General features: G+C 48.9%; 1 protein-coding gene across 1 annotated transcript in view; it reads right to left on the reverse strand.

Moving 5' to 3' along the window:
* Positions 1-26,497, reverse strand: part of MYO18B (myosin XVIIIB) — a 182,518-nt gene that overhangs the window by 20,597 nt on the left and 135,424 nt on the right. Inside the window, exons 43-45 of the mRNA XM_084820341.1 lie at positions 9,981-10,114; positions 4,349-4,390; positions 1,712-1,879 (exon numbers count right to left, since the gene is read on the reverse strand). Coding sequence (XP_084676467.1) covers positions 1,712-1,879; positions 4,349-4,390; positions 9,981-10,114 — 344 coding nt within the window. The remainder of the gene's footprint in view (positions 1-1,711; positions 1,880-4,348; positions 4,391-9,980; positions 10,115-26,497) is intronic.

Consider the following 26,497-nt stretch of genomic DNA (forward strand, 5'->3'; position numbering starts at 1 on the left):
AAGAACATCAGAAGAGCCCTGATGCTGGATCAGACCCAGGGGCCATCTAGACCAGCACTGTGTTCACATGGTGGCCGCCCAGCAGTTGAGCAGACAAAAGGAAGGACCTCTTCACTCAGCACAGAGTCAGACTTTGGGATTTGCTCCCACAACATGTGATGAGGGCTGCCAGCATGGCTGGCTTGAAAAGGGGATCAGACAAATTCATAGTGGACAAGGCTGTTAATGGGGAATAGTCACGATGGCCATATGTTCCCTCCAGTATCAGAGGCAGTATGCTGGGGAACAAGCAGGAGGGTGCAATGCACCCATGCCCTCTTGTAGACCTCCTGTTGGGCACCTGGTTGATTGAACCCTGTGGAAACGGAATACTGGAGCATGGTGGCCTTTGTTCTGATGCATCAGGGCTCGTGTTATATTCTCCCTTTCCAGGATTGTCACACACTGAAAGACACCAGGGCTCTCCAACTGGGCTCCCGGCAGTCAGGGACCATCACCTCCCGCACCACCAGCATTTCTGTTCCATGGGACGCCTGGCAGGCCAAGCTCTGTGTTACCAGGGGCCTCCTTGGCCCCAGGACCAGCCTTCTTGAGCCTCCAGTCAGCTGCACCCCAGCAGCCAGGCCCTGTCTCCCAGGCCCCATGAAACCACCTCCGCACTTGCCCCTCTGTCCAAGCCGCTGGCTTCTGCCATGAGGACCCTGCCTACGCGTACGTCCTCTTGGATCTTGACCCCTGCCCAGCTTTGACCACACCCCAGCCTCTGGCCCGGCCGGCTTGGACTGCTGCTCTGCATCTGGACTCCTGCTCATCTGGGAGAGAGCTGAGCTGGATGGACAGCCAGCTCTCCCAGATCCCGGAAACTTGGCAAGAGGCCCTTGGGGAGGCTTGACACATGCAGAGTGCCAAGATGGTTGCCCATGCACCCAGCTTCGAGCTCTCAAGGGTAGGAAGCAAGTATTACACTGTGAGTGCTGACTATCTCAAGTAAACGCCCCACCTTTGGTATTCAAGAAGTGGGACTGACAACAAAATGTTGCCATGTGGAGAGATCCAGCCAGCCAGATTCCATTCTCCATTCCAGTCTCCCTCCTCCCTGATTGTCTGGTCCCCCACAGTCAGCCGGCATTCCGTGCTCAGTTCTCACTGGGCTGTTTTGGGGTTTTCCCCCTAAAGATTTATTTTTTACTTATGCAAACCTCACGGCTGCCGTCGCCTCTGTTTTGCATGTGGAGGCTGCTGGCTTAGTTACATGCCAGCCGGTGGTGGGAGAGACGAGGTCGGCACAAGGACACAGAATGCCAGAGAAGGGTATTTGTCGAACACCGAAACACTCGATTTTAAAGTGTGAAATACTGGAAGTTAAATACTGAATATCAAATGCACAGTAGCAGTGGGTCATGGGTGGAGTCAGTCAAGGTCTTTCCATCACTGCTCTCAAGCAGCAGGTCCGCCTTCGCCCGGCCTCGCCCAGCACACACCTTGTTCTTGAGCAGGACTGTGCTCCCGGATGCCTCCGGAAATTGTCCCCCAGAAACTGGCCCCCAAGTGTCCCCATCCCTGCTGTAAACCGTTCCTCTACCAACGCTTTTGGTTTCTGCCCCTGACACAGACCCACCGCCTGGTCTGCCATCGCAACCATTCACTTGGATCTTGCCAAGAAGTTGCCCCCACCCACCCCCACTCCCAGGCACATAAGAATGCTTCTCACCTCAGGCTCTGGGCGCTGTGGCTGTCCACGGAGAGTTTGGAAAGGCTTCCTGCCAGGCTGGCGCCAGATGGAGATGACCACCCCGATGCTGAGCCCAGCCAGGACTTGAGGCTTCCTTCCAGCTCCAAGTTTAAGCTCACCGTTGACCCCATGCTCAGCTGACTCTCCCTGTGGGGGGAAGAGCAGAGAAGCAGCCCCTCACGTTGTGTCCCTTTCCCCACGAGGGCCAGTCTACACGTGCAGCAAAAGCGCATGGCCACAGCCGGCCATATTCTGCTGTGATACATAATAGAGCTGGTTTTTAAATTATTATTATTTGTAGGCACTGTACAAAGATTTAAGGAACAAGATGGTGCCTGCCTGCCAGTCTGTGGCCTAATAACAATACAAAAGGAAAAAGCGATGGGAGGGAAGAGGAAAATAAGCCAATCTGTGGACTCATCCTGCATAAAGCTACACAAATAGCAGGGAGAATGGCAATTGAGGGTGACCATTCTGGGTGAAAAGGAGGCAGGCAAACAGGGTCAGCAGCTGGTCCCATCTGAGCCAGTGGCATGTGGGGGGGGGGGTCCGTTCCCACTTTTCCTTCTGCTGCAGCCATGCAGACAACTGCAAGTAGATAACAAATAATGCCCTTATTCATAAAGCTAAGTGCCACTATGTAACTATGAAGGAAAGTAGTGAACTCAGTGCAGAGTGCCATATAAAACCCAAGAAGGAACAAGAATAAAGTACTGTATGAAGATAGAAATGTATTGCAAGTACAGTATAAAGAAAAATACAGTAAAGGCTTTAACAAATCTATATGTACCATCAAATACATAAACCATAACACCGGCGAGCCATGGGTAAAGTGGTGAATGGTGGAGACTCGTGTTCGAATCCCCACCCAGTCAGGAAGCTCAGTGGATGATCTTGGGCCAGCCACTCCCTCGTTCAAGCTAATGTACCTCACATGGTTGATGTGAAGAGAAAATGGATGAGGAGAGAGTCACGCATGTCACCCTGGGCTACTTGGAGGAAGGGAAAGGTGGGATGGAAATGGAGTAAATAAAAGTTCATAACAAAACGCACTTGGAAAGAGTATAAGCATCAAGGACCTATTTTTAAAAAAACACCACCCGGTATATGATATCCACAGTCACAGCAGCTATGCACACTCAATACCTATATTTTATATTCTTTGTAAGTGTGTTTGCTGTGAATGTTTATGTTCACACATATATATTTAGCTATAGCCTTTATTGATTTTTATATATGCAATTACTGGTATGCAATGCAATTATTTATATAATCAAATTTCTCTCCCTCAGGCTTTGCTGTCTTGCTTGGGCTGTTCATTTAATGGTAGGAGTTCAAAATCTGAACGTTTCCTTCACACGCACACGCACATTGGAAAAGCAGTATTAATGTACCAGGGGAAAAGAGTTCCATAGCAAGTTTCTCCCCCCAAATGCTAGACAGGGTCTGGCCTGGAGCCACATCAAATCCTGGCTTGATATCCTGCCTTGCTAACAAACCATGGCTTGAACAAGCCACAGTTTGCCAATGCCAAGTGCAACCACCACAACAAACCACAGTTTACAATAAACCATAAACTGAAGCTTGAAAGCACCTCCCCCTCTACATGTGAGCCCCAGTTTGTTGTTGTGCCTGACCCAAGCCAAACATGGAGGGTGTTTTCCACAGAGTGGTTTTTGTGTCAACCAATGTGTACTGAGAACGTAAAGCCCACGTTGATCAGCATGTGGAGAAGGGCCAACGCCCGGGGCAGAGCGCGTGCAGGAGGTCCCAGGGTCACTCCCCAGCATCTCTAGGTGGGGCTGGGAACAGATCCTGCCCAGCCGCTGCCAGCCAATACCAGGGGTGTTGAACCTCAGGCTCACGGGCCACATCCAGCCTGCCTGGGGGTCCCCAGATGGCCATGCTCCCTCCCCTTTTCCCCAGCCACCGATTCCTTCGTGGTTTCCCAGCTTTTGTGCAGCTTTGTCCCCATTCCAAGTGACTGAAATGCCTCCCTGAAGGCTGAGCCAGCGGCAGCCCGAGCTCTGAGCTGGAAGGTGCCGGGCAGCTTTTGTATTCTGGCCCCAGCCTGCCACTGAAATGCGGCCCCCGAGGGGATTTGGCCCTCGGTCTGAAAGAGATTAAACACTCGTGAAGTAGGGGCTTATTTCTGAGTAAGCCTGCAAAGGGTTACACCGTACATGCATCTTCACCCCTCTGAGCCCCTGTGCTGCACCTGGCTAAAGTAGGTGGGCCTCCGTCCCTAGCCAAAAAACAAAGTAGATCCTAAGCACCTGAAGTCTGCCCACTCTTGCTTTGAACGGTTGAGCCAAAAAGAAACTCCCACTTATTTTTGAGGCTGGGGGACTGGGGGGCAGGGCGGGGCGGGGAGGGGAGAGAACCCATTAATATCGATTGTGGTTAAGAGGCAGATCAGTGTGGATTCAAGTCACATGAAAGGGAATAAATCCAAAGAATTATTGGAAACTATTCAAAGGGCATGCCCCATCCCCCCACCTGCACTACGTAATACTGGCGTCCATTCAGCCAGCATTCACAGTCGCTAATCAATTAGTTCTATTCTCGAGTCACATACAAGCGTGAATGAGGCAACTCTCCTTGGGGCTCACTTACGTGTCTCGCTGTGAGCTGAGCGATTCTCGGGCCGTCTGGACACTGCAAGGAAGAGGGGTTGGAAAGAGAAATCGATCACTATTCCCAGTGATGGGTTATGCTCTCATTAAACACCAGGGAATATCAGAAGATCAGTCTTTGTCAGAGGAGAACATTCGAATGCAGCCACTGGCCTTGAGATGCCAGGAAGTGGAAAGCAGCCCAAACCCGCATGCTGCCACCATCCTGTCTGCAACAGACTCCCTTGAAACCACACCAACGGGAGAAGGAGTGCTTCTCACTCTGCTGGAAGAGGAAACATTCAGCGTCACCTTGGTTTAAAGAAACTGGGCACAAGAGTCCTTGCTATTGAAAAAAAATTGGGGAGGAAATCCATCATTTTTATATATAGAAATCCTGCCATGAAATGAAGGATGTCTGTATATTTGGTCTTAAAATGCACGCACATGTGCGCACACGCACACACACACACACCTTGGGGTGAAAAAGAGATACAACCGTAGAAACATGTTCTTCAATGCAAGAAATCCCATGGATGCATCTGTATTTCACTGGGCAGAAAGTTTATTTACAAAGGCTGGGGGACGGACAGAGCTCCCTCACCTGGTGGCAGCATTCCTTTAGAGCCCACTGCAGCATGTGGAGGTCCTGAGGTGGCAAACAAAGTCAAAGGTTGTGCTCAGCGGGCCCCTTGTGACAAAGCCGGGTCCCAGCATCCACGCAGGAGAAAAGAAAGGCCCAGCGCCCATACGGAGGAGTGATTTCTGGGCTGTTCTTTGAGCTTAACATTTGCTGCTTGGGGTGCTGGGATGAACGGGGAGGAAATGTGGCCATGCAGAGGCAGGCCGCACAGAGAGCGTCCCCTGCTTTAATGTTGGCGTTGACTTCGATTTCACTCTTTTTATTTGCTTCATATAGGAAGAAGGCAAAGGACCAAACTGAGGAGGAGAGCGGGGAAACTATTATCAAATCAGGGGTGAGGGCAAAGAACAGAAAACAAAACATTTTACTGGAAAATGTGTTTTCTTTTGCAGCCTCGCCGCTCAGAGACCGGGCCAAGTCCTTCGTTCCCGAATAGAAGCACCATTAATGATGCCAGCTGGCGGCCACGCATTAGCTTTGGCATAGGGGGCGTGGCCTCCTTTTGCAAGTTCTAATGGAGGCGCCTCCCACTCAGCGTGTTGGCTCCCTCAGGTCAGCTGGCTCTGGACTCAGGTCTGCAAGGTTCCTCTTAACTGGCAAAGGAGCCGAGGTCTGGCAAAGTACACGGCTCTGGATCTAGCTGCTTAGGTTTTGCAAGACTGGTTCTCATGGATTTGCGCATGAGCACTCTTGTCCTGATCTGGCAGACGCGGCTGCTTAATGCTTACTTGATCAGCAATGCCAAGAGCAATGATCGGGAAGCATCAGTGAAAGGGACACTAATCGGAGCCAGGAGGCGGCCTTTCATTGCAGTGAGAAAGAGAGAAGCGATCGCACCTCAAACCTGGCTGGTCTGTCTAAAGGGCAACAGTCACTGGTGCAAGGGCCCCGTCTGTCTTGCACTGGGGCAGCCCTGTGATCACCACCACCACCACCAAACACACACATACAGAATAAGAAAACCACAGGATTAGACCCCAAAGGGTCCATTTAGCATCCTGCTTCCCAAAGTGGCCAATCAGCTGCTTCCAGGAAGCCCACAAGCAGGGCATTAAGGTGTCAGGACCACTGGGAGCTACCCACGGCCCTGTTTTCTGCCTCCACGTTGCCTCTGGTGCCTCGACCTGTCTACTTTGTCTGGACTCTACCTGCTTGACGTGACCAGCCTCTGCTTACTGGATGGAACTTTATCTGCCTTCATCTGGCTCCACTGGATGCCACTGGCTTCCCCTGAGAGTCTCAAGCAACCACAGGCTGGGGCAGCAGGGAGCAGCCCACTCTTCTTGCTGCTTCCCAGCCTTTGACCACAGAGGCTCCACGTTCGTAGCAACTAGCTGCTATCTTGTGGGATGTGAAACAAAACGCTGCAGCATGTTCAGGGTTCCAGACAGCCCTTTCCCAGGATACTCCATCCCATCCCTTCTCTCCTGCTGGTCTTCCATTCCCCCACCCAACCCTCTGTCAGTAATGTATGTCCACTGAGCATGCTCAGTCCTTGTTGGGCTGTTTTGGGAGGCATCCCCCCACCCCAGCTTTCTTTTTTTCTGAAGAGGTTTTTTTTGTAGTTCTGCAAGCCCTGGGGATTTCCCAAGACTGCTGATCCCTCCCCTCTTGTGTGTGGATGGTGCCATTTTGGCTACATAAAGACCGCCTCCCTGGAAAATTGAGTTTGCTATTAGTATATACCCTAAGAATACAATAGCCTTCTTAGAGGAGGCCAAAAGTCCTTCTAGCAACTCATCCCTTATCCTGCTTCCCACAAGGAGGGCATGAAGACAAAGAGCCATCACGCCCCCCTTTGAGCTCAGTGACAGCAGTCGCTGAGTGACACAGAGGACAGGGAAGGGTGCCCTGCAGGCCAGGGTCAAGCAACATGTGAGCTGAGTGCAGCCTCCACAGCCCCCTGCCACCAATGCCAAAATTGGCAGCGAAGGCAGCAAGAAAACTGGTGGCAAACTGCTACAGAACACGACAATGGCCAAACGGAACTCGTTTCCACATTTGTTGCCGTATTCCGTTGTGGTTCACCCATTTTTTTGCCGTTGCCCCCAGACTTCCCAGCTTTAGATGAAGTGCACAAAAATTCTGGTGGCATAGAGCAGGAGCCCTGCTCTTGTTCCACTGCTGAACTGGGGAGCGGTGGGGGGGGCAGTAATTCTGCCACCGATGCATTTTCACAAAAGCCCCAGCCGTAGCACGTCCTGCCTGCGAGAAACCCCTCGAAGGCACTCCGGTCCTGAGAAGTCCCAGCCTGGCCATTCATTTTGCCGAAGGAACGTCCTATTAAATCTGCCGCTGGAGCAAAGGCCTTATCGGGGGGCTGCCAGCAGAAAATGATACATGCTCTGAAGTTGTCAGAGTGACAAATGGCAGCTCAGAAGACCCCAGACTGATTTACTATGGAGAGCTGGGTGAAGATGTCTGACAAACGTGTGTGTGTGTGTGTGGGGGGGATACTGACTGGCACTTTGGCAATTTGATTTAGATTGTCAAGGGCAGTTCCAGCAGTAGAAGTAGCACTGGCTCAGACGGGGGGACATCTCGGTCTGAGAAAAGACAGAGGAATGGCCAGAAATCTGCTAATTTCTAAAAAGAGAGCTTCCAGTCAGTCACACCCATGCCCCTCTGCCCCCACCTCTGCCTCCCTCCTAATCCTTCACAGGTGGGCAGCAGTGCACTTCACATGTTCAGAGTCATGAGAGTAACAATCAGCAACATCTCTCAAATTTTTTCAGCATTGAGCCGAGACGCTGAGACAGTTTCTGGATGTCTAAAGGGGGGGGGGGGGGTTGCACGCTGCACTGACAGTGCCCTTTTCACACACTGCAGGTTTTTAAAAGTCCAGAATCCTTTATTAGGCCAACTCAGAGATCCCCAAAAATTGTGCAAGCTTTCAAGATCTCCAGATTTCTTCATCAGACAACATATTACAAAAAGCTGGTTGGTAGGGGGAATAGGAAGAGAGAGAAAAGGGCTGGCTGATGATTCTAAGTAAGTCTGCAGAGTCAGAATCTCAAGATAATATGGGGGAGAACTTGCCTGATGAAGAGACCTGGAGATCTCAAAAGCTTGCAATTTGCGGGGGGGTGATCTCTGAGTTGTGCTAATAAAGGTATTGCCCTATATGTATTTGGGAATCTTTCTTATGGTTAACATGGCTGCCTTTGAGTTTTTTGCAGGTTTTAAAATGCACCCCCTACAATTCAGGGGCTTTGGTTCATATGCAGGGGATTTGCTGGGACCAAGGAACCATTTGGCTGACTTTCTGGATCCCGTCAGGTGATGGATTTCGGAAGCAGAATGCTGGGCTGTTAACCCACACTTCCTTTAAAAACCAATGCATTTTTTAATTGTTTGGTCATCTGAATGCAGTAGATTTCAGCATGAGGCTTATACATGGTTGAATACGATGAACTGTGCTGATATCTCCCCTGTTCCTCTCCTCCATGTTACCCTCTTGACCTTTGAGGTTGTACAATAAATGATTCTGACTCAGCTTGAAGCCCCAGATCCTGTTCCTGCAGCACCCAGAGAAACTCAAGCAAGTGGGTGACGACAACAGCCACCATCGTTCATGTACCTCTGATTATCCCAGATTATGGGGGGCCATCCCCAAATCTGGGGGCTTCGTCCATGGCCAATTGCCACTGAGTAGCTCCACTCTCTCTACATTTTCCAGGTGAGCCACGGCATGCAGCGCACATCTTGAGCCTCATGGAGCTTCAGATCGCAGCCAGTACATTCCGGCCCCTTTTTGTTTGCCTGCTTTTTCCAAGACTCTTTTGTTGCTTTCAGCTGCTGGATCAATTCCCTTCTCTGTTCATTACCCACACCCTGGAGTCGGGAAATGCCGAAGGCTGGCGCACCACCCACCAGGAGGAAGCCTGAAAATACGTTGGGAAAATGGAGCCCTTTGGCTCCAGTTCCGTGTCGCTGAGCCTCCCGCTGTGGATGGGTATTCTTCTGAAAAGTGAGTCCATTATGTGACGCTACCAAGAAAAAGACAAGATTTCAGCCGAGGCTGTTTTATTTTGGCTTTTACAAACCTGGAGGGGAAACCACCCTGATGGAACTGCGCTCCACACTCGAGACACTCAGCATTCAATCAAGGAGTGGGGCAGGTCTCAAAATCATGGAAGCCAAGACTGGGGCTAAAGAGGCTACCAAGGGGAACTCCCATCCAAACAATGGAAACACACACCCCAAGGACACCGTCTCTCATGTGGGCCACAACCAGAGCGCAGGGATGCCTCTGAGCCAGCAGCCCATATGACTCAAGAAAGCAAGGCCAGCTTCCCACTCCAAGGGGAAAGCGAAAGACCTCCCAGAGTTTCCAGAGCCTTCAGACAGGTAATTGGTTGGGGTGTAATTCTAGGCATCCTTGTGCCCCAGAGAAAGAGTTGCAGTAGACTGGGCACCAGGATTGCCCACAAAGGTGACCTTGCAGGATAGTGTGGAAAAGCCCGGCCAAGCACCTATGAACGTAAGCGCAGCCCTGTAGCTGGATCAGACCAAAGGGACATCTAGGCCAGCATTCTGTTCCCACAGTGACTAACCAGCTGCCCCAATGGGAAGTCCACAAGCGGGACAGGAGCAGGCTCCTGCCCTGCCACGAGTGACTGAAGGCACTCCCCCACTCCTGCCGGCGATGCTCCCCATGATTCATACTCCAGTCCCACGCTCAGTTCCCCACTGCCAGGCACTTGCGGTTCTTATTTCCTGTGTTGGCAGCAAGCCCTTGCTTTTTCACATGCTGTCTGAAAGCACCCACAGTGTGGCCGGCTGGGAACCCTGCAGTGCCAACAACTTCTTAAATTGTGGCAAGTTTTAACTGGAAGTCACCTAGGGGGCTCTATTTGGGCCGAAAGGCGACTCAGACATTTATAAATAAATACTTTAAAACACACACACAATACAGCCTCAAGAGAAGGAAAACAGGGAGACGTGGCAGGCTGAGAACCTGAGCCCCCTGACCTATTGGTGCACTCACCTCTCTGTGTCACTCTCGTCACTCGACTGCACTTCTTCCAGGGCCACCTGCAAATCGGCAATGCGCCGGATCGAGGTCTCCAGGTCTGCCTGCAAGGTCTGCCTCACCGCGGTCAGCTCATCCACTTGCTTCTCCTGGGGAAACAAGTGCCAGGGTTAGGGACTGACTGAGGAAGGGGGCACCCAGACAGCACAGTTGATTGATCGGCACCTCAGTCCTGCTCAGAAGCATCCACATTTCTTGAATGCATTTCTGCCTTGCCTGTAAGGCTAGAGAGGAGCTGTGTGCCTTCTACAGAGAGCCAAAGGTTGGTTGAAAGAGAGGCAGTGTGGAATAGCGGGTAGAGTGACAGGCTAGGACTGGATAGGCCCAGGTTCGAATCCTCACTCAGCCATTAAGCTCACTGAGCGACCTTGAGTGCATCACCGTCTCGGCCTAACCTCCCTCACAGGGTTAGTGTGAGTACAGAACAGGCAGGGAAGAGCCCCGTGTGGTGCTCCAGACTTCTTGAAGGAAGAGCAAGATAAAAAATAAAACCCAAGCAGAGGAGATGGATGCTTGGAGGATGTGGACGCTTATCCTCCTATTTCTTTGCTGTCTTTGCATACTGTTTCTAATGATTTAATATTTTATATTGTTTTTATACTGTATTATATATGATTTTCATGTGGACCACTTAGAGATGTTATTATATTCAGCAGCATGTAAGCATCATAAATAAATAAAAATGAATAAATCACCTTCGGTCAAAACAGGTCAGGAAGGTTTTTCTATATTTTCAAAAACCTGCAAAACCTGTTTTGACCAGAGCCAGTGCTGGGACAAAATGAAATGATCCTGTGCACATTCCATGGCAAGTGATGCCTCTCGCAAAACATTCTCAACTCTTTTAGGAGCTGTTGTTTATTCTCATCAATAAGGCAAATCAATTAAAATTAAAGGAATTCTTTGTGTCAGTGTTCCCTGGGGTTTATTATGGCAATAGTGTTGCACCCATTTAACTTCAGCTAGTCCAAAACAGGACAGCAAGATTGTTAACAGGGACTGGCCAACGAGATCACATTACGCCAGTACTTTCCAGCTGCACTGGCTGCCAGTCCCTTTCCAGCCCGATTCAAAGTGCTGGTGTTAACATTCAAAGCCCTAACGGCTCGGGGCACAGTTACCTGAAGGATCATCCAAGGTGTGAAGCTCCTTTAGAGTTCTGGCTGGTTCTGACTGAAACCCGGAGCAGATTCAGTGCCCCACTGACATCGGAGCCCCCAGCCCCAATGGCCTCTGGCAAAAGCAGAGTGGCTTGTCATTTAAAAGCCGGTGGCACTGCAATCCAGTGCCCTGATCTTCACTTCTATGGAGCGAGCATATTAAGCATATGATACAAATTCTAACCATACCCTCACACACATTCTTGCAGCGTCTTCCATTTGCAAGAGGCCCCGAGGGAACCTTGGAAGCGGAGGGAGCTGGCTTACAACCAGTCCGGCCAGTGCTCACGTCAGCTCCGAATGGCCTACGCTGACTGTCAGCGGCTCTCCAGGGCTTCAGGCAGAGAAGGGGACTTTCCCATCCCAGCCTGGAGATGCTGCAGATGGAAGCTGAGTCCTTCTGCATGCAAGGCAGGTGCCACGCCACTGAGCTGGGGCCCTGTTCTCTGAGCTTCAGATTCCCTCTCATTTTGTACTTCCCATTTTCTTTCGAATGTGTGAGTCTCTCTGAATCTCAAAATGAATGACTTCAAAAAAGAAGGGCTTTTGTCAGCCCCTCCACGCTCCCTCCCTGCAAAACCAGTATGAGCACCGGAGCTGCATGACCCTCAAATTCCTCTTGATCGAAGCTGCCAGCTGTAAAATTACCATCTCTGTGGCGACAAGGTGAGCGATGGTGAGCCGCATGAGCGGTGGCGGGCCTTTGCACCAGAGCCGGCCGCTGATCAGAGTAAATCATGGAGGCCTGTGCCCATGGAGTGAACGAGACAGAGGGAAGCAGGATCACAGCTCATTTTTTTTAAGGGAAAGAAAAAAATACACAGGGAACTGTTCAGCTCTGGATGGCTCAGCCGTGTGACAGACAGCTGCTAGAGAATAGCCAAGAAACGTTCATAATAAGAGCTGGAGCAGTCCAAGGTGCTGAGAGAGCCTGGGCTTTGGCCATCCTTCAAGCAAGAGGCACAGGTATAGATCAGACAGAGAAGGGAAGCGCACTCCATCCCTCCCTCCCAAGAGGTCTCCTTGCTACGGAGGATCTGGCTGGATGTGAAAAGTTGGCTGCGACCCACCACGGTGGCACTTCCCTGTCTGGAAAAATGCGAGACGGACAGCTTTTAGACAGAGCCAATGTGCCAGACCCCAAGGAAATCAAAACCTATGTCACAGACGTGCATTCGAAGCTGCATTTTTAAGAGGGCTGGGAAGGAAGGAAAAGGTCTCAGGCAACCACTTCACGAGCACCCGGGAGAATTAAGGCCTTTGGTCCCTGGAAGGGACACAGACGTCGTCCCCATCCCCCTGGGCTCAAGGGTGGAGCCAACTTCCACTGGCTGCCATGGGGTAATGCTGAATCCAGCCAGGTCATATAACGCACTTCTTCCACCAAACATTACTGAACACTTAGATAATACATCAGCTAAAAACAGGGCAGCCCAAATAGCAGCCATTCATGCAACATTCAAAGTTTGATGATTTTTAAGGCTTTCAATAGATGCCTAGAAACATACAAAGAAGGATCCCAAAGGATCTCCCCAAGAAGCGCAATTCCAAAGTTTTGGTACCACCACCAAAAAGGCCCTGTTCCTTGAATTTGTTTCTCTGATCTCACATGAAAACAGGACAGAGGGCACAGTCCCCAAAGCTGATCTTAGACCTCAGGCAGGTTTGTATGTGAGAAGATGCCCCTTTAATCTGGTCCTTAAGTTGTTTAGGGCTACAGAAGTAAACCTAGAACTGATAGATGAATCTTGTCCATCTAATAAGGCTAATCTTTTGCCTCCCTTTAAAAAAGCATAATGGATATTCTTAGCAAATATATATTAATTAGGCTAAAGACTGGGTGTTGCTTTCCTGTGGCCCTCTGAGTCCTACCATAGCCATTGGATGAATTGCTGTGCTGTCATGAATATTCATCAACATTCCAGCTACTCGGTGGGGAGCCACTGCCAACAAAACATTAATACATTGATTCTGAGAGAACTGGAGGGTAATTTCAGTAGGGAAGAATCCTTACAAAGGGCCTAGGGACAGGAGAGGCTGTATGTTGTTTTCAGGAGGGAGGTTTGGCAGCTGGGGAGCATTGAGACAAAAGATGTGGTCCAGGGGATGGTGTTTACATATGAACTGGAACCAACATACCAGGCCTTGGTCTGTAGTTCTCTAATAATTTCTAGCTCACATCAATCTATTACAGGATAGCTAAAAAATGACTTCAAGAATGGTTAAGGAAGTGTTAAAAATTATTTATAACTGATACCTTTGTAGAAAGCATGACCCACTTTATACTGACAGATGCAGGCACTGAAAGATTGCATCTCTCGGGGAAAAGTGCACAATGTTTAAAAGACAGCAGTGGCTGTAATCGGCAATTTGTAAATGAGAAATCAGGAAGGCAAACAACCTATTGATTCAAAATAAACTCAGCCCCTCTAACATTCTGATAATGACAGCTATTAAAATAATTCCTCTCCCCCCAGGAGATGAGGTTCAATTTATCACAGTTCCTTGGCTCTGTTCTTCTTTTCCTTCTCCCTGACATCTGAGAACGTTTGCCTGCCAACAACAATGGGGCGGAATTGGTTGGCAAGATTTGGAAATGTTGCCACCGCTTTCTCTCGCGATTGGGTGCAAAATATTTTTTTAAAAAGACCTCTGTGCAGTTTTCTCAATTTGAGAGAGAGAGAGAGAGAGAGAGAGAGAGAGAGAGAGAACATGACTAACAAACAATGCAATCTCCGGGGCTTTCATTAGGGAGGCAGCTCCTGTTCTTGTGCAGCAGGTGCCTCTGTACGCCAGCGTGGAGCTTGCCTTCTTTTCATGGTGCTCACACATTGGGAGCAGGGGGAGAGAGCTACGGCCTGTTGGTGGAACTCGACGACTAAGAGATTTTCAAGCTGTCACAGGGGTTTAGCATCTTGGGCTCTGGCAGCAGAAACATGGATGGAACAGGGGCTAGTTGGACCAATGAGGTGTAAGACATTGCCACACATGGCACAGAGAAATTGGGGGTGGGGGAGGGGGCAGCCGTGGGCATCAAAAGGATCATTGACTGGGATCTGACAACTGGGATCATTCAGATCTAGAGGTAAAATCTTGAGCTGGTTGGTTGGTTGTCCCGAAAGGACTAGCAAGTCCTGGAGAAGTGGTCTGCCCCTCTCCGTCGTTGTGAGGGACATCCCAGGCCTAGCCTGGCTTGGCCCCCTGGCCGATCTCCTGGTTTGGCAGAGAAAACACACATCACGCCTCCTGCGTTTTTTCATCTCAAGCAAGTCTGCAAGGACATCATCCACATACGTGGTGCAATGGCCATCCTCAGCCGCTGCTCCCCTCCTCTCCTGCCTTCCTACCGATTACTTCTCCAGACTTTGTCCTCACCAACACCAGGGTAGCTTATGGGACCTGCCTAACTACCTCACCCCTGAATATTGGGCTTGGTGATGGGTCCCACCACAGGACACAGGTGAGAAATACCTGCTGCTCAGATTAGCTTTTGTCAGCACCAGCCATAAACACAGGTAGAAACCAAGGAAGCCATAGGGCAGGGGTCCCCAACACAGCGCCCGTGGGTACTTCCAAGGGTGTCCACAAAGGAGTCCCCAGCGTGGTGCCTGTGGGCATCAGATATTATTATTACTACTACTGCTGCTGCTGCTGCTACTACTACTACTATTATTATTTTCCATTTTTTCCAGTCTATGTACATAGATATGTATGAAATGTATAGAACCTTCTAGCAATTATACATGGATTTCAACAAAAGTGGACCAAATATCCAAATAAGTATCCATTTGAAGGTGAGGTCAATATGCCACCTATTATTGAAAGCGTTGCAAGGTCCTCAATCCATGGCATTATAGGAGGTGAGCATTTATCCTTCCAGTGTTGCAATATCAGTCTTTTAGCTGTCAAAAGGGTGCAGAGAATCCATTTACGCTGACTATTTGTTAATTTCCATGAAGCAGGTAAATAATTTCAAAGAGCATGTACATCAGTGAATATTCAAAGACTGTTCCAGCACAGTTCCCTCAAAGGAAGCAATTACTGGACACTGCCAAAACACATGTTTAAAAGAAGCATTAGCTGCATTGCACCACCAGCAATTAGCTGAATTAGACCATCCCTAATGAAAGAGACATTGTGGTGTCTAATAGACACAAGACAAAAGTTTTTCCTGAATAAGATGTAGCCTAAGATCCATAAACATGACAGGCACAATTGCCAAAGTGGAATCCACTGATTAGGCATTTTGTGGTGGTGTCCACAGCATGGTCTCAAATTCCCAAATGTGCCCATAGGTCCAAAAAGGTTGGAGACCCCTGCCTAGGGGAATGCATTAGACCAGGACTACCTGCCCATTAAGCCCTACATTTATTTATTTATTTATTCATTCATTCATTCATTCATTCATTCATTTCATAACTTATACCACCCAATAGTCAAAACACGGAGTGGCACCAGCTCTCAGGGTCTCGGGGAGTGATGGTTCTTTCCCAGCACCTGCTACTCAATTCTTTTAACTGGAGATCCTACCACAGACTTGCCTTCTGCATGCACAGCAGGTGCGCTGCCTAATGCCTCGAGGGCTGGATTTTGGCCAAGGAGATGCAGGTTCAAATCTCCACTCGGCCACACACTCTCTCAGCCTAACCTACCTCACAGAGTTGTTGTGGGTAACCTTCATCTATGCATGCCTCCCTGAGCTTACCAGAGGAGAGGGCAGGGGGAGATACAATTGTGAATAATAAACCCCTACACAGAAACTACATCTATGAAAGGAAGGCACGAGTAACTCACCAGGTAAGGTCAGCCTTCCTCAACCAGGTACCCTCCAAATGTGTTGGACTATGAGCCCTGTTATCCCCCAGCCAGCATGGCCATGCTGTCTGCAGATGATGGGAGTTGTAATCCAACACAACCAGAGAGCAGCAAGTTGCGGGAGACCATTGGAGACTATTGCATATAATAGCCACACAGACAGAGATTTCATGACATCTGCACACCCCTGGAACCATGTTTAAGCCTCATGCAACACTCATGTGCTGAGGGGGTTCCATGTTGCATGCATGACATTAGAATCATAGAATCATAGAATAGTACGGTTGGAAGGAGCCTATAAGACCATTGAGTCCAACCCCCTGCTCAGTGCAGGAATCCAAGTCAGAGCATCCCTGACAGGTGGCTGTCCAGCCTCGTCTTGAACACCTCCAGTGTGGGAGAGCCCACCGCCTCCCTAGGGAATTGCTTCCATTGTCGTATTGCTTTAACAGTCAGGAAGTTTCTCCTGATGTTCAGCCAGAATCTGGCTTCCTGTAACTTGAGCCCATTATTCCGTGTCCTGCACTCTGGGATGATCGAGAAGTGATCCTGGCCCTCCTCCCTGTGACAACCTTTCAAGTACTTGAAGAGCGCTATCCTATCTCCCCTCAGTCTTCTCTCCTCAAGGCTAAACATGCCCAGTTCTTTCAGTCTCTCCTCATAGGGGTTTGTTTCCAGTCCTCTGATCATCTTTGTTGCCCTCCTCTGAACCCTCTCCAGTTTGTCTGCATCCTTCTTAAAGTGTGGTGCCCAGAACTGGACACAGTACTCCAGATGAGGCCTAACCAGTGCTGAGTAGAGGGGAACTAGTACTTCACAGGATTTGGAAGCGATGCTTCTATTAATGGAGCCCCAAAGAACATTTTCCTTTTTTGCAGCCACATCACATTGTTAGCTCATATTCAGCTTGTGATAGACAACAATTCCAAGATCCTTCTCGCTTGTAGTATTGTTGAGCCACGTATTCCCGATCTTGTAACTGTGCATTTGGTTTCTTTTTCTGTTTCCTAGGTGCAGAACTTGGCATTTATCCCTATTAAATGTCATTCTGTTGTTTTCTGCCCAGCGCTCCGGCCTATCAAGATCACTCTGAATTTTGATTCTGTCTTCCAGGGTATTAGCTATCCCGCCCAATTTTGTGTCATCTGCAAATCTGACAAGCATTCTCTGCACCTCCTCATCCAAGTCATTAATAAAAATGTTGAAGAGCACTGGGCCCAGGACTGAGCCCTGCAGTACCCCACTCATTACCTCTCCCCAGTTTGAGAAAATCCCACTGATAAGCACTCTTTGAGTCCCATTCTGTAGCCAACTGTGGATCCACTGGATCGTTGTTTCATGTAGCCCACTTTGAGCTAGTTTGCTCATCAGGATATCATGGGGTACTTCGTCAAAAGCTTTGCAGAAGTTGAGGTATATTATGTCCACAGCATTCCCACAGTCCACAAGGGAGATTACTTGATCAAAAAATGAGATCAGATTCGTCTGGCAGGATTTGTTCTTGACAAATCCATGTTGGCTTCGAGTGATCACTGCATTGTTTTCAAGGTGCTTACAGATGGATTGCTTTATCATCTGCTCCAGAATTTTCCCAGGGATTGATGTCAGACTGACTGTTCTGTAGTTCCCAGGTTCCTCCTTTTTACCCTTTTTGAAGATAGGGACAACATTAGCCCTCCTCCAGTCATTTGGCACTTCCCCCGTCCACCATGATTTCTCAAAGAGGATAGACAGTGGTTCTGAGAGTTCTTCTGCCAGTTCCTTTATTACTCTAGGGTGCTGTTCATCTGGCCCTGGAGACTTGAATCATTCAAAGTAATTAGGTGTTCCATGACCATATGCCTATCGATCTCAAGCTGCAATCCTGCCCCTTCAGCCTGTACTTCGCCTTTGCCAGGGGGGTCACAGACCCTCTTTTGGGAGAAGACTGAGCCAAAGTAGCAATTGAGCACTTCTGCTTTTTGTCATCTGTTATCATTTTGGCATCCTTATTTAATAACTGAACCACCATTTCTTTCCTCTGACTTTTACTATGCATGTATCTGAAGAAAGAAAGCCATTTTGTTGCTTTTAGCATCCCTCGCAAACTCAGCTCATTCTCAGTTTTAGCCTTCCTGACACCATCCCTGCAATTCTGTGCTACCTGCCTGTACTCTTCCTTTGTTGCTTGGCCTTCTTTCCACTTCCCATATGTGTCCTTTTTTGTTTTCAGGTCTCTAAGCTTTTTGTGAAGCCACATTGGCTTCTTCTGTTGTCTTCTGCCTTTTTTTTCTTGTTGGAATTGTTTGTAATTATGCCTTGAGAATTTCCTTCTTTAAAAACTCCCACCCATCTTGGACTCCTTTTCTCGTTAGAGTTGCTTGCCATGGGACGTTACGTATCATTGTTCTGAGTTTATTAAAAACTGGCTTTGCTAAAATCCAGGGTACGCGTTTGACTACACTCGGCTTTTGCTTCCTTTAAAACCATGAACTCAAGTATAACATGGTCACTTTCCCCCAGAGTTCCCGTGACTGCTACTTGATCCACTAAGTCATCTCTGTTGGGTAGGATCAAGTCAAGGATAGCCAATCCTCTAGTTCCTTCCTCCACTTTCTGTAGGAGGAAGTGATCTGCCACACAAGTCAGGAATTTCCTGGAGGGGCCATGTTTTGCAGAATTTGTCTCCCAACAAATATCGGGGAAATTGAAGTCCCCCATTAGTACTACACATCATGCTTCCTTGAAACATTGGCTATTTGCTTTTCAGAAGTTTCATCCTCTTCTTCTCCTTGATTGGGTTGCCGGTAGTAGACTCCGACCACCAGGTTCTTTTTATTCTTTGCTCCATTTATTTTGATCCAGATGCTCTCGATGGGGCTACCAAGCTCATCCTCCTGGATTTCTGTGCAGAGATATGCATTTTTCACATACAGTGCAACCCCACCTCCCTTTCTGTTCCTCCTGTTCTTTTTGAACAAGTTATATCCTTCAATTGCTGTATTCCAGTCATAAGGAGCCATCCCACCAAGTTTCAGTTACACGTATCAAGTCATAATTTCCCTCTCATATTAAGAGTTCAAGTTCGTTCTGTTTGTTTCCCATACTCTGGGCATTAGTATATAGACATCGAAGACCATGTGCTTCACAGTCTGGCTTTCTTCCTACAAGTTTTTGAAGACTATCATTGGGTGCTATTAGAGCTGTTCTCTCCCTTGTGGTGCATGAGCCTTCATCCATTTTTACCCCCAACTTTATGTCTCCATCCCCCATAGGATTCAGTTTAAAGCCCTCCTGATGAAGTTCGTCAGGCTGTGGCCAAACACGTTCTTCCCAGCCCTTGTGAGGTGCAACCCATCCCTTGCCAACAGTCCATCTTCCAGGAGGTATAGCCTGTGCTCCCAGAATCCAAATCTCTCACGCCAGCACCACCTTCATAGCCAGTCATTCACCTGGAGTAGTTTTCTTTCCCTTTCTATTCTAGACCCATCTAAACCCATTTCAGTCGGGCTTCAGGCTTGGGCATGGGACAGAAACGGCCTTGGTCACCTTGGTAGATGATATGAGGAGGGCTCTGGATAGGGCCGAATGCTCCTTCCTTGTTCTCCTCGACCTCTCAGCGGCTTTTGATACCGTTGACCACGGTATCCTCCTGGACCGCCCAGAGGGGTTGGGCATTGGAGACACCGTATTGCGGTGGTTCCGGTCCTTCCTCTCCAGCAGGTACCAGACGGTAGCACTGGGAGAGGAGGTTTCAGACCCGTGGCCACTTACTTGTGGGGTGCCACAGGGTTCCATCCTCTCCTCAATGCTATTTAACATCTATGTGAAGCCGCTGGGGGCTATCATCAGGAGGTTTGGGGTGCAGTGTCATCAATATGCGGATGACACGCAGCTCTACCTCTCATTCAAATCTTCACCAAGGTTGGCTGTAGAATCCCTGTCCAAATGTCTGGAGATGGTGAGTGGCTGGATGGGGAGGAATAAGCTGAAGCTAAACCCTGACAAGACCGAGGTACTTTTGGTGGGAGACAAGAGGAGGCTGGGGGATGTTGACCTGGTGTTGAATGGGGTACGGCTACCCTTGAAAGACCAGGTCCGCAGCCTGGGGGTCATTTTGGACTCCCAGCTGTCCATGGAGGCTCAGGTGTCAGCTGTGAGCCGGACAGCGCTGTATCAACTCCATCTGATACAGCGGCTGCGCCCCTTCCTTCCCGACCATCTGCTCCCATCGGTAGTACATGCCCTGGTCTCCTCTCGTTTAGACTACTGTAATGCACTCTACATGGGGTTACCCTTGAAGACGGTTCGGAAGCTGCAGCTGGTACAGAACGTGGCGGCTCGCCTGATTAAAGGCAGCCGCCGGCAAGATCACATCACTCCAGTGCTGAAGGAGTTGCACTGGTTACCAGTTGTTTTCCGGGCCAAATTCAAGGTGTTGGTTTTGACCTTTAAAACCCTATATGGTTCCGGCCCAGCCTATCTTAAGGAGCGCCTCCAGCAGCAACAGACAGGCCGCTTAACAAGCTCAGCCTTGGATGGCCTTCTCTCTGTCCCATCAGCCAGGACAGCTAGACTAGTGGGGACGAGGGAGAGGGCCTTTTCTGTGGTGGCCCCCACTCTGTGGAACTCCCTCCCTAGGGAACTCCGTCATGCCCCCTCTTTAATGAGCTTCCATCGTGCATTAAAAACGTGGCTGTTCAGGCAGGCATTTGGGGTGGGTTAGGGTATTTTAAAAAATGTTTTTATTGTTTTTATTGTATGTTGTACATCGCCCAGAGTGGCTGGGTGACCAGCCAGATGGGCGATTAATAAATTTAATAAATAACAAATAATAATAATAATACTCCTCTTCTAACCACTGGAAGGATGGATGGGAAAACTACCTGGGCCCCAAAGTTCTTGAGTTTCCTTCCCAAAGCTTCAAAGTCTGACGTGATTTCTTCATAGCTCTGCTTGGCGGTATCATTTGTTCCCACATGGATGAGAAGAAAGGGATATCTGTCAGTGGGCTTTATGAGTGCAGGCAATCCTTCAGTCACTTCTCTAATCCGTCCTCCTGGGAGACAGCATACCTGGCAAGTCCACAGGTCTTCGCGACATACTTAGGCTTTAATCTCATGCAGCAAGGAGTCTCCCACAACTACTACCCTTCTCTTCTTGTTGTTGTAGGCCTGGGTTTCATCGCCTCTGCTTGACTGGCCTTCAGCCTCTTGCTCACTCTCATGCGGGGTGAGACTTCTTCCTGTACTTCTTCCTCTGCAGGCTGTCCTCCCGTCTCCTCCTCAAGTACCTGGAAACGGTTCCATAGCTCCACTGCTTCCATTAACTGCGTATTTATGCACATCCTCCTCATGCAACAGATATTCTTCAGCTCTCCCTAGGTGGCTTTGGGGCAAATGATGGTTGCTGCTGCAGTTGTTTTCAAAGGGTCTGGGAACCGAGTTTTGGTTCTGAAAGAGAAGCCAACAGACGTCGCGCCTTTCAGAGAGGCCTGCTCTGCATTCAGGAGATGTTCAGCAGTGTTTATTATGGCTCCAAGTTGTGTCAGTTTGTTTGAAAACCTGGTAAGTTAAGCGCTGAGGCAGTTACTTTCTGTACATTGTGTACATTTTACTTTGTGTACAAAAGACATTTTAATGCCGCTGCAGAAACAGGAGTCGCACACGACGGTATGTGTGCTACGAGAGCAAGAGAGACCAATTAAAGAGACGAAGTGGGGGTGAGGGGGGGTTCAACATAACTGCACCATTCCAAAGATGTATAACATGCCACATCTGGGGTTGGTCCCCCCCTCCTTGATATTTTAAGTGTACCTTGAAAATGTGTTGTCTTCAGCTCATAAACCCATTAGGATTATTGACAGTGGAACGTAGGCATTTACAAGAAATGGAAAGAAGATTGAAGTGAGCCCTTTTAGAGGAAGATTTTGGCAAGAACTCATAGGAAACCGACACAATGAAAGATGACTTGCCTCCATCTTGTTCCTCTTTCATTGGGGATTCTAACACAGCAGCTTCATTTGAGTCTTGCTTAGACAGCGAGTGGGGAGGGGATGATCCATTCTTTACTTGAAATTCTGAGCCAATATTTGTCCTTCCTGATCTAGAGCCTTCCTCATGCAGATCTGCACAGAAAGCAAAAGCAACCAGCATCCTCCAAGTTTTTCCTTAGAGGGAATACATGAGCTATGCACTTGCGTGGACAATCTGCCACAATCCAGATGGCACGGAGAGTAAGGGCTGTAGCTCAGTGGCAGAGCACCTGCTCTGCATGCAAAGCATCCCATCTCCTCCAGGTAGGGCTGAGTAAGGCCCCTGCCTGAAACCCTGGAGACCCACTGCCAGGCACTGTAGGCCTGGGATCTCCACCACGGTGCCTGTGAGCACCACTGTGCCAATGGACACAGTGATGGCCCAGAGAGCATTCTTGGCTCTCTGACCAGGCTGGTTTTTATTCTGTCTTTAGAATGTGTAACTAATTTTTAAAAAGAAGAAGAGAGGCTGGCATGCTGCAAAGCAAAGCACTTGCCTTCTGCACCAGCTTTATTTCCAAGAACAACTCTGTCCCCACATGGCCCCCACGAAAATAATTAGAAAATAAAAATGGGGGGGGGGCTGCAGCCTAGCACTTCCTTTTAAAATGTGCCCAGCCACCTAGAAAAAAAAGAAAAAGCAAGCTGGGAGTGGTAGGGAGTGTCCAACAGGGCTAGAAGGGGTGGGGGGGAATATTTGATTTGGCATTTGGGGCTCAGACCCTGCATCTGCCTTGTACTCCGTTTCTTGGCCAAGTTACTTGTGTCTGAGCCTCAGTCAGTTTGCTTTCTGTGAAATGAATGCTTTGTGACTGGCAGCCATTTTGTGAGAATGACATACACTCAAAATTTCAGATGTGCTCAAATAACTTTGGGGGGCCCTGGTGTTGACAACACTGAGCTGGACAGACCCATGGTGTGGCAGCTTCCTATGTTTCTAGGAGAGAGGCAGAAGTCTACTTGCGTGCCCGTCTACACGCACAGAGACTAGTACATCAACTCCCGTGCAGCTTCCCCTACTATCAGGGTGGGACGTGGGCAGCATCCTGGGGCGAGGCAGGAACCAGGACAGGCAAGTCATCAGAATCAGAGGGCAAGCCAGCAAGCAAGATCGGATAATGAGCCTCAGGACCAAAGAGCAAGACCACGCCAACACTCAAGTAGACCTTGTCGCGTAAGAAAAGTCCCACCGAAAGAGGAGGTCCTCTCACGGAAGTCCTCTTATGCTCATTCCTGCCCAGGAGGAGCCAATGGCCAGCTTGAGGGCAGCCAGTCCAGAAGGTTCCTCCCTGAGAGGCTGCAGGGACGCGGCTCACCACATGGGGCAGTGTCCATGCGGGTCCCAGGCCCAGGAGGTGGGCTCCCTTTCCCCCCCTTCCAAGGCTGGTTTGTATGAGGGCAAAACCCCCTTGGCAATCAGAGTTCAAGCCAGCCCAGATGGCCACGGGCAGGTGATCCACAATTCCATCGCTCAGCAAGGCTATTCAAAACTGGGAATGGGATGCCAGACCGCCCAGAAATTATTATCTGACAAGGATTAACAAAGAGATCTGATTAACAAAGAGATTTGAGATGCTGCAGGAGAATTTTTTTGTCTCCACCAAAGAAGGAAAGAGGAGTTAACAAAAGGATTAATTGGCTCAGCTTTGACAGGCTGGGAGCGAGTGTGGAATGCCCTGCTCCTTGTAGATTTTATTTCAGCCTCGCTCTTGCTGTACATATGTGTGGCTGAGATGGTACAGTTCTGCAAGGAGCTGTACTGCCTATTTTCATATGGGAAGTTTGCTTGGAAGTGTAAGAACGGGGTGGTGTTTTCAGTTCTACAAGGGAGTTCTCAGGGATGAAATAAATGTACTCTGCCCATGCTCAGGGTCACTCTCAGTAGTTACAAACCAGACTCTTTTGATAGAGATGCTTCTGATAGGATAATTGGCCCAGTGTGGTCTCATCAGGGCCCCGGAATTTGCTAAAAAAGAGATTCATGAAGAAATAGTCAAGGGGGTGGGATGAGGACAAGTTTACAGACCCTGAACTGAGGAAAGGTGGCTTTGGTGAGGACTTCTGGATCAGCCCACCCCCCATTGGCCAAGGCTGCTCACACTCCCAGAGGTTCTGAGTGGAGCAGGGCAAGCCACGGCCCCACTCCTTGGCACCTTTAAGCCCCCTGCAACTTCACTTGAGGGATGGCACTCTGGTGGTCGCCAGGGCCTGCCGGGGGATGTAAGAGCCCAGTAGGGTTTTGGAGCTTGACGGATGAATACCTGCCTTCTACGAGAACTCTGTCAGGTGCTGAAGAACCTGCCCTGTTCCTCAGCCCCAGAGCCTGCTACTTGCTTCCTCTGCTCAAAGTTGGTCCCTCCAGACCACCTTCCTTAGGGGCCTGACAGCTCACAACCACACCCATGGTGATGGTTGTTATTTTATAGGCCCCTTGGTTGAGCCCTGCTATCAAATTAGGCTGGCAAGGGGAAACCTACCTGAGTTAAAAAAATATTATAATAGATTCTACATCAAGCAGCAGTTTCCACCAGAGCAAGGTGTCCACACAAGGATTTTCTTAAGTTTCTTTCTTAAGAACTCTCTGGAAAGCTATTGTCTGTCTCCCGCCTTTGGGATCTTTAGTGCTTTCCCATCCATGCCCACGCAAGAGGGAGCTTTGACTGCAAGCAGCTAATAAGCCACCTTTTCCTCTTACTGCAAAACTGATGAGAGAGAGAATGAAACGAGAATGAATGTATGTGTGGGTCTCTCTCTCTCACACACACACACACACACACACACCCTTCCCAGAACAAGTTCAAGGACTAAATAGAGCTCAGCTCAGGTTCAGCTTCACTTCTCCTTTCGACACCAGGATGGAAGAAGGGAGAAAAGCAATAAAAGAAATGCACCTGAGCATACACAGAGTGCCATCCCTCTCAGCACTGAGCAGCCAAAAGATGTCAGGGATGCAGATGCTGAGCTTCCTTGTACTGATCAAGTCCTCATACCTCTCTCTCTCTCTCTCTCTCTCTCTCTCTCCTGCACTACGTCTCCCAATCACTCACGCACATCACCTTAAGGGCCTCTCACTCTAAAATAAAAATAAACGGGGCTGCATCTCCACTAACGTGCAAGTGATGGAGTGCAGAGCTGGGCAACAGAAGGCCAGAAAATTGACACAAATTTGGAGGGAGGCTGAGCAGCACATGAGAACAAGGAAGATTAAAAAGACTAATTAGAGGTGACTAATTTTGCTGGCTTTCTTCTGCATTAACAGCAGTGATATTGGGAGCTTTTGTGCTCTGAGCAGAACTACCAGCATCTCTGATCAGTGGCAGAACCCTCTCTCCTCGCCATCCTCAGCACAACCCCCCTAATGGCCTGGACTGATGAATGAGGCTCCACAAAGTAATTGTTGCCAGGGAAAATAGCTCTTTTTTCCTTGTGGAGGAAGGACGAGAGAGATGCCTGGGCAAGAAGCAGCTGCCCTTTTGATAATGACCATGGATTAAGATGGTGATTTTCAGGCCCCTGCAATTCCTTCTCCTGCATCTGAGGCTCCATGGACAGTTGTTGCCTAATGCAAGGAGGAAATTGTTGTTTTGCTCCTCTGTCTTTATTCCCTTTTAGCTAGTAAATCAAATGGCAACTTAATTCCTGCATACAGGTGAATACACATTTGCACATGTAAATGGGCACATACACGCTTCTGCTTTCCCTTGGGAGAGGCCTCTATGGGAAGTGAGTCTCCTTCTATTTATTGGATTTGAAAATAAATACATGCACCACCCTTCAGGAAAAGCTCTCAGGGTGGCGTGTTCACCCACCCGATCGTGGGCTTTCCCCTCCCTCCCCACCACCCCTAGTCTTCATGTCACAAAGTATGAATGTAACATGCATTGTTCTAAGAATTCGTGCTATTTCATAAGAGTGTTATTCATTATAATCGGTGTGTGCTAAATGTAAGCACAGAGTCATTAGCTATACGTGCTGTAAGCTTGCTTTAAGTGCCAATTGTGTTGGCTGGTTCATTCTTGGAAGTAAAAAGCTCATTATCTCCTGAGGAGGTGGACCTTGGCAGGGTGCTTCTGGAGTTAGCTGTAAGCCTGGCTCCATTCTGGGGGGCCCTCCTGAAGTCATAAGCAGGAGCTACAACAAGTGAGTCCAAAACGTCAAGGTGCGTAGATGCATTTTTAAGATATAGGAGCTACAGCGATTGCTAAGTAGAACGTTATAAAGAGCGAGATGTTAACAGGATTGAGCAGCAGAGAGGTCCTGGGTGAATGAGAAGCCTACCAAATATGATGACCTAAGCTCTGCCAACTGTGCCTGGTAACAACAGGATCTTGACGATGGCTGCTTTGTTGGTTGAGAGGAATAGAACGTTAATTAAATATGCAAGCCACTATTTCTATTATCCTTCTAATCGTCCTAATTGTATTGTATATGCTCGTTTCATCACTTGTCTCAATACTGCCCCTGGTCAAATGGGGGGATTTTTG

The sequence above is a fragment of the Heloderma suspectum genome, chromosome 13, assembly GCF_057233095.1.
Source record: "Heloderma suspectum isolate Gila_16-S chromosome 13, 16-S_ref, whole genome shotgun sequence".
Classification (NCBI taxonomy): Eukaryota; Metazoa; Chordata; class Lepidosauria; order Squamata; family Helodermatidae; genus Heloderma; species Heloderma suspectum.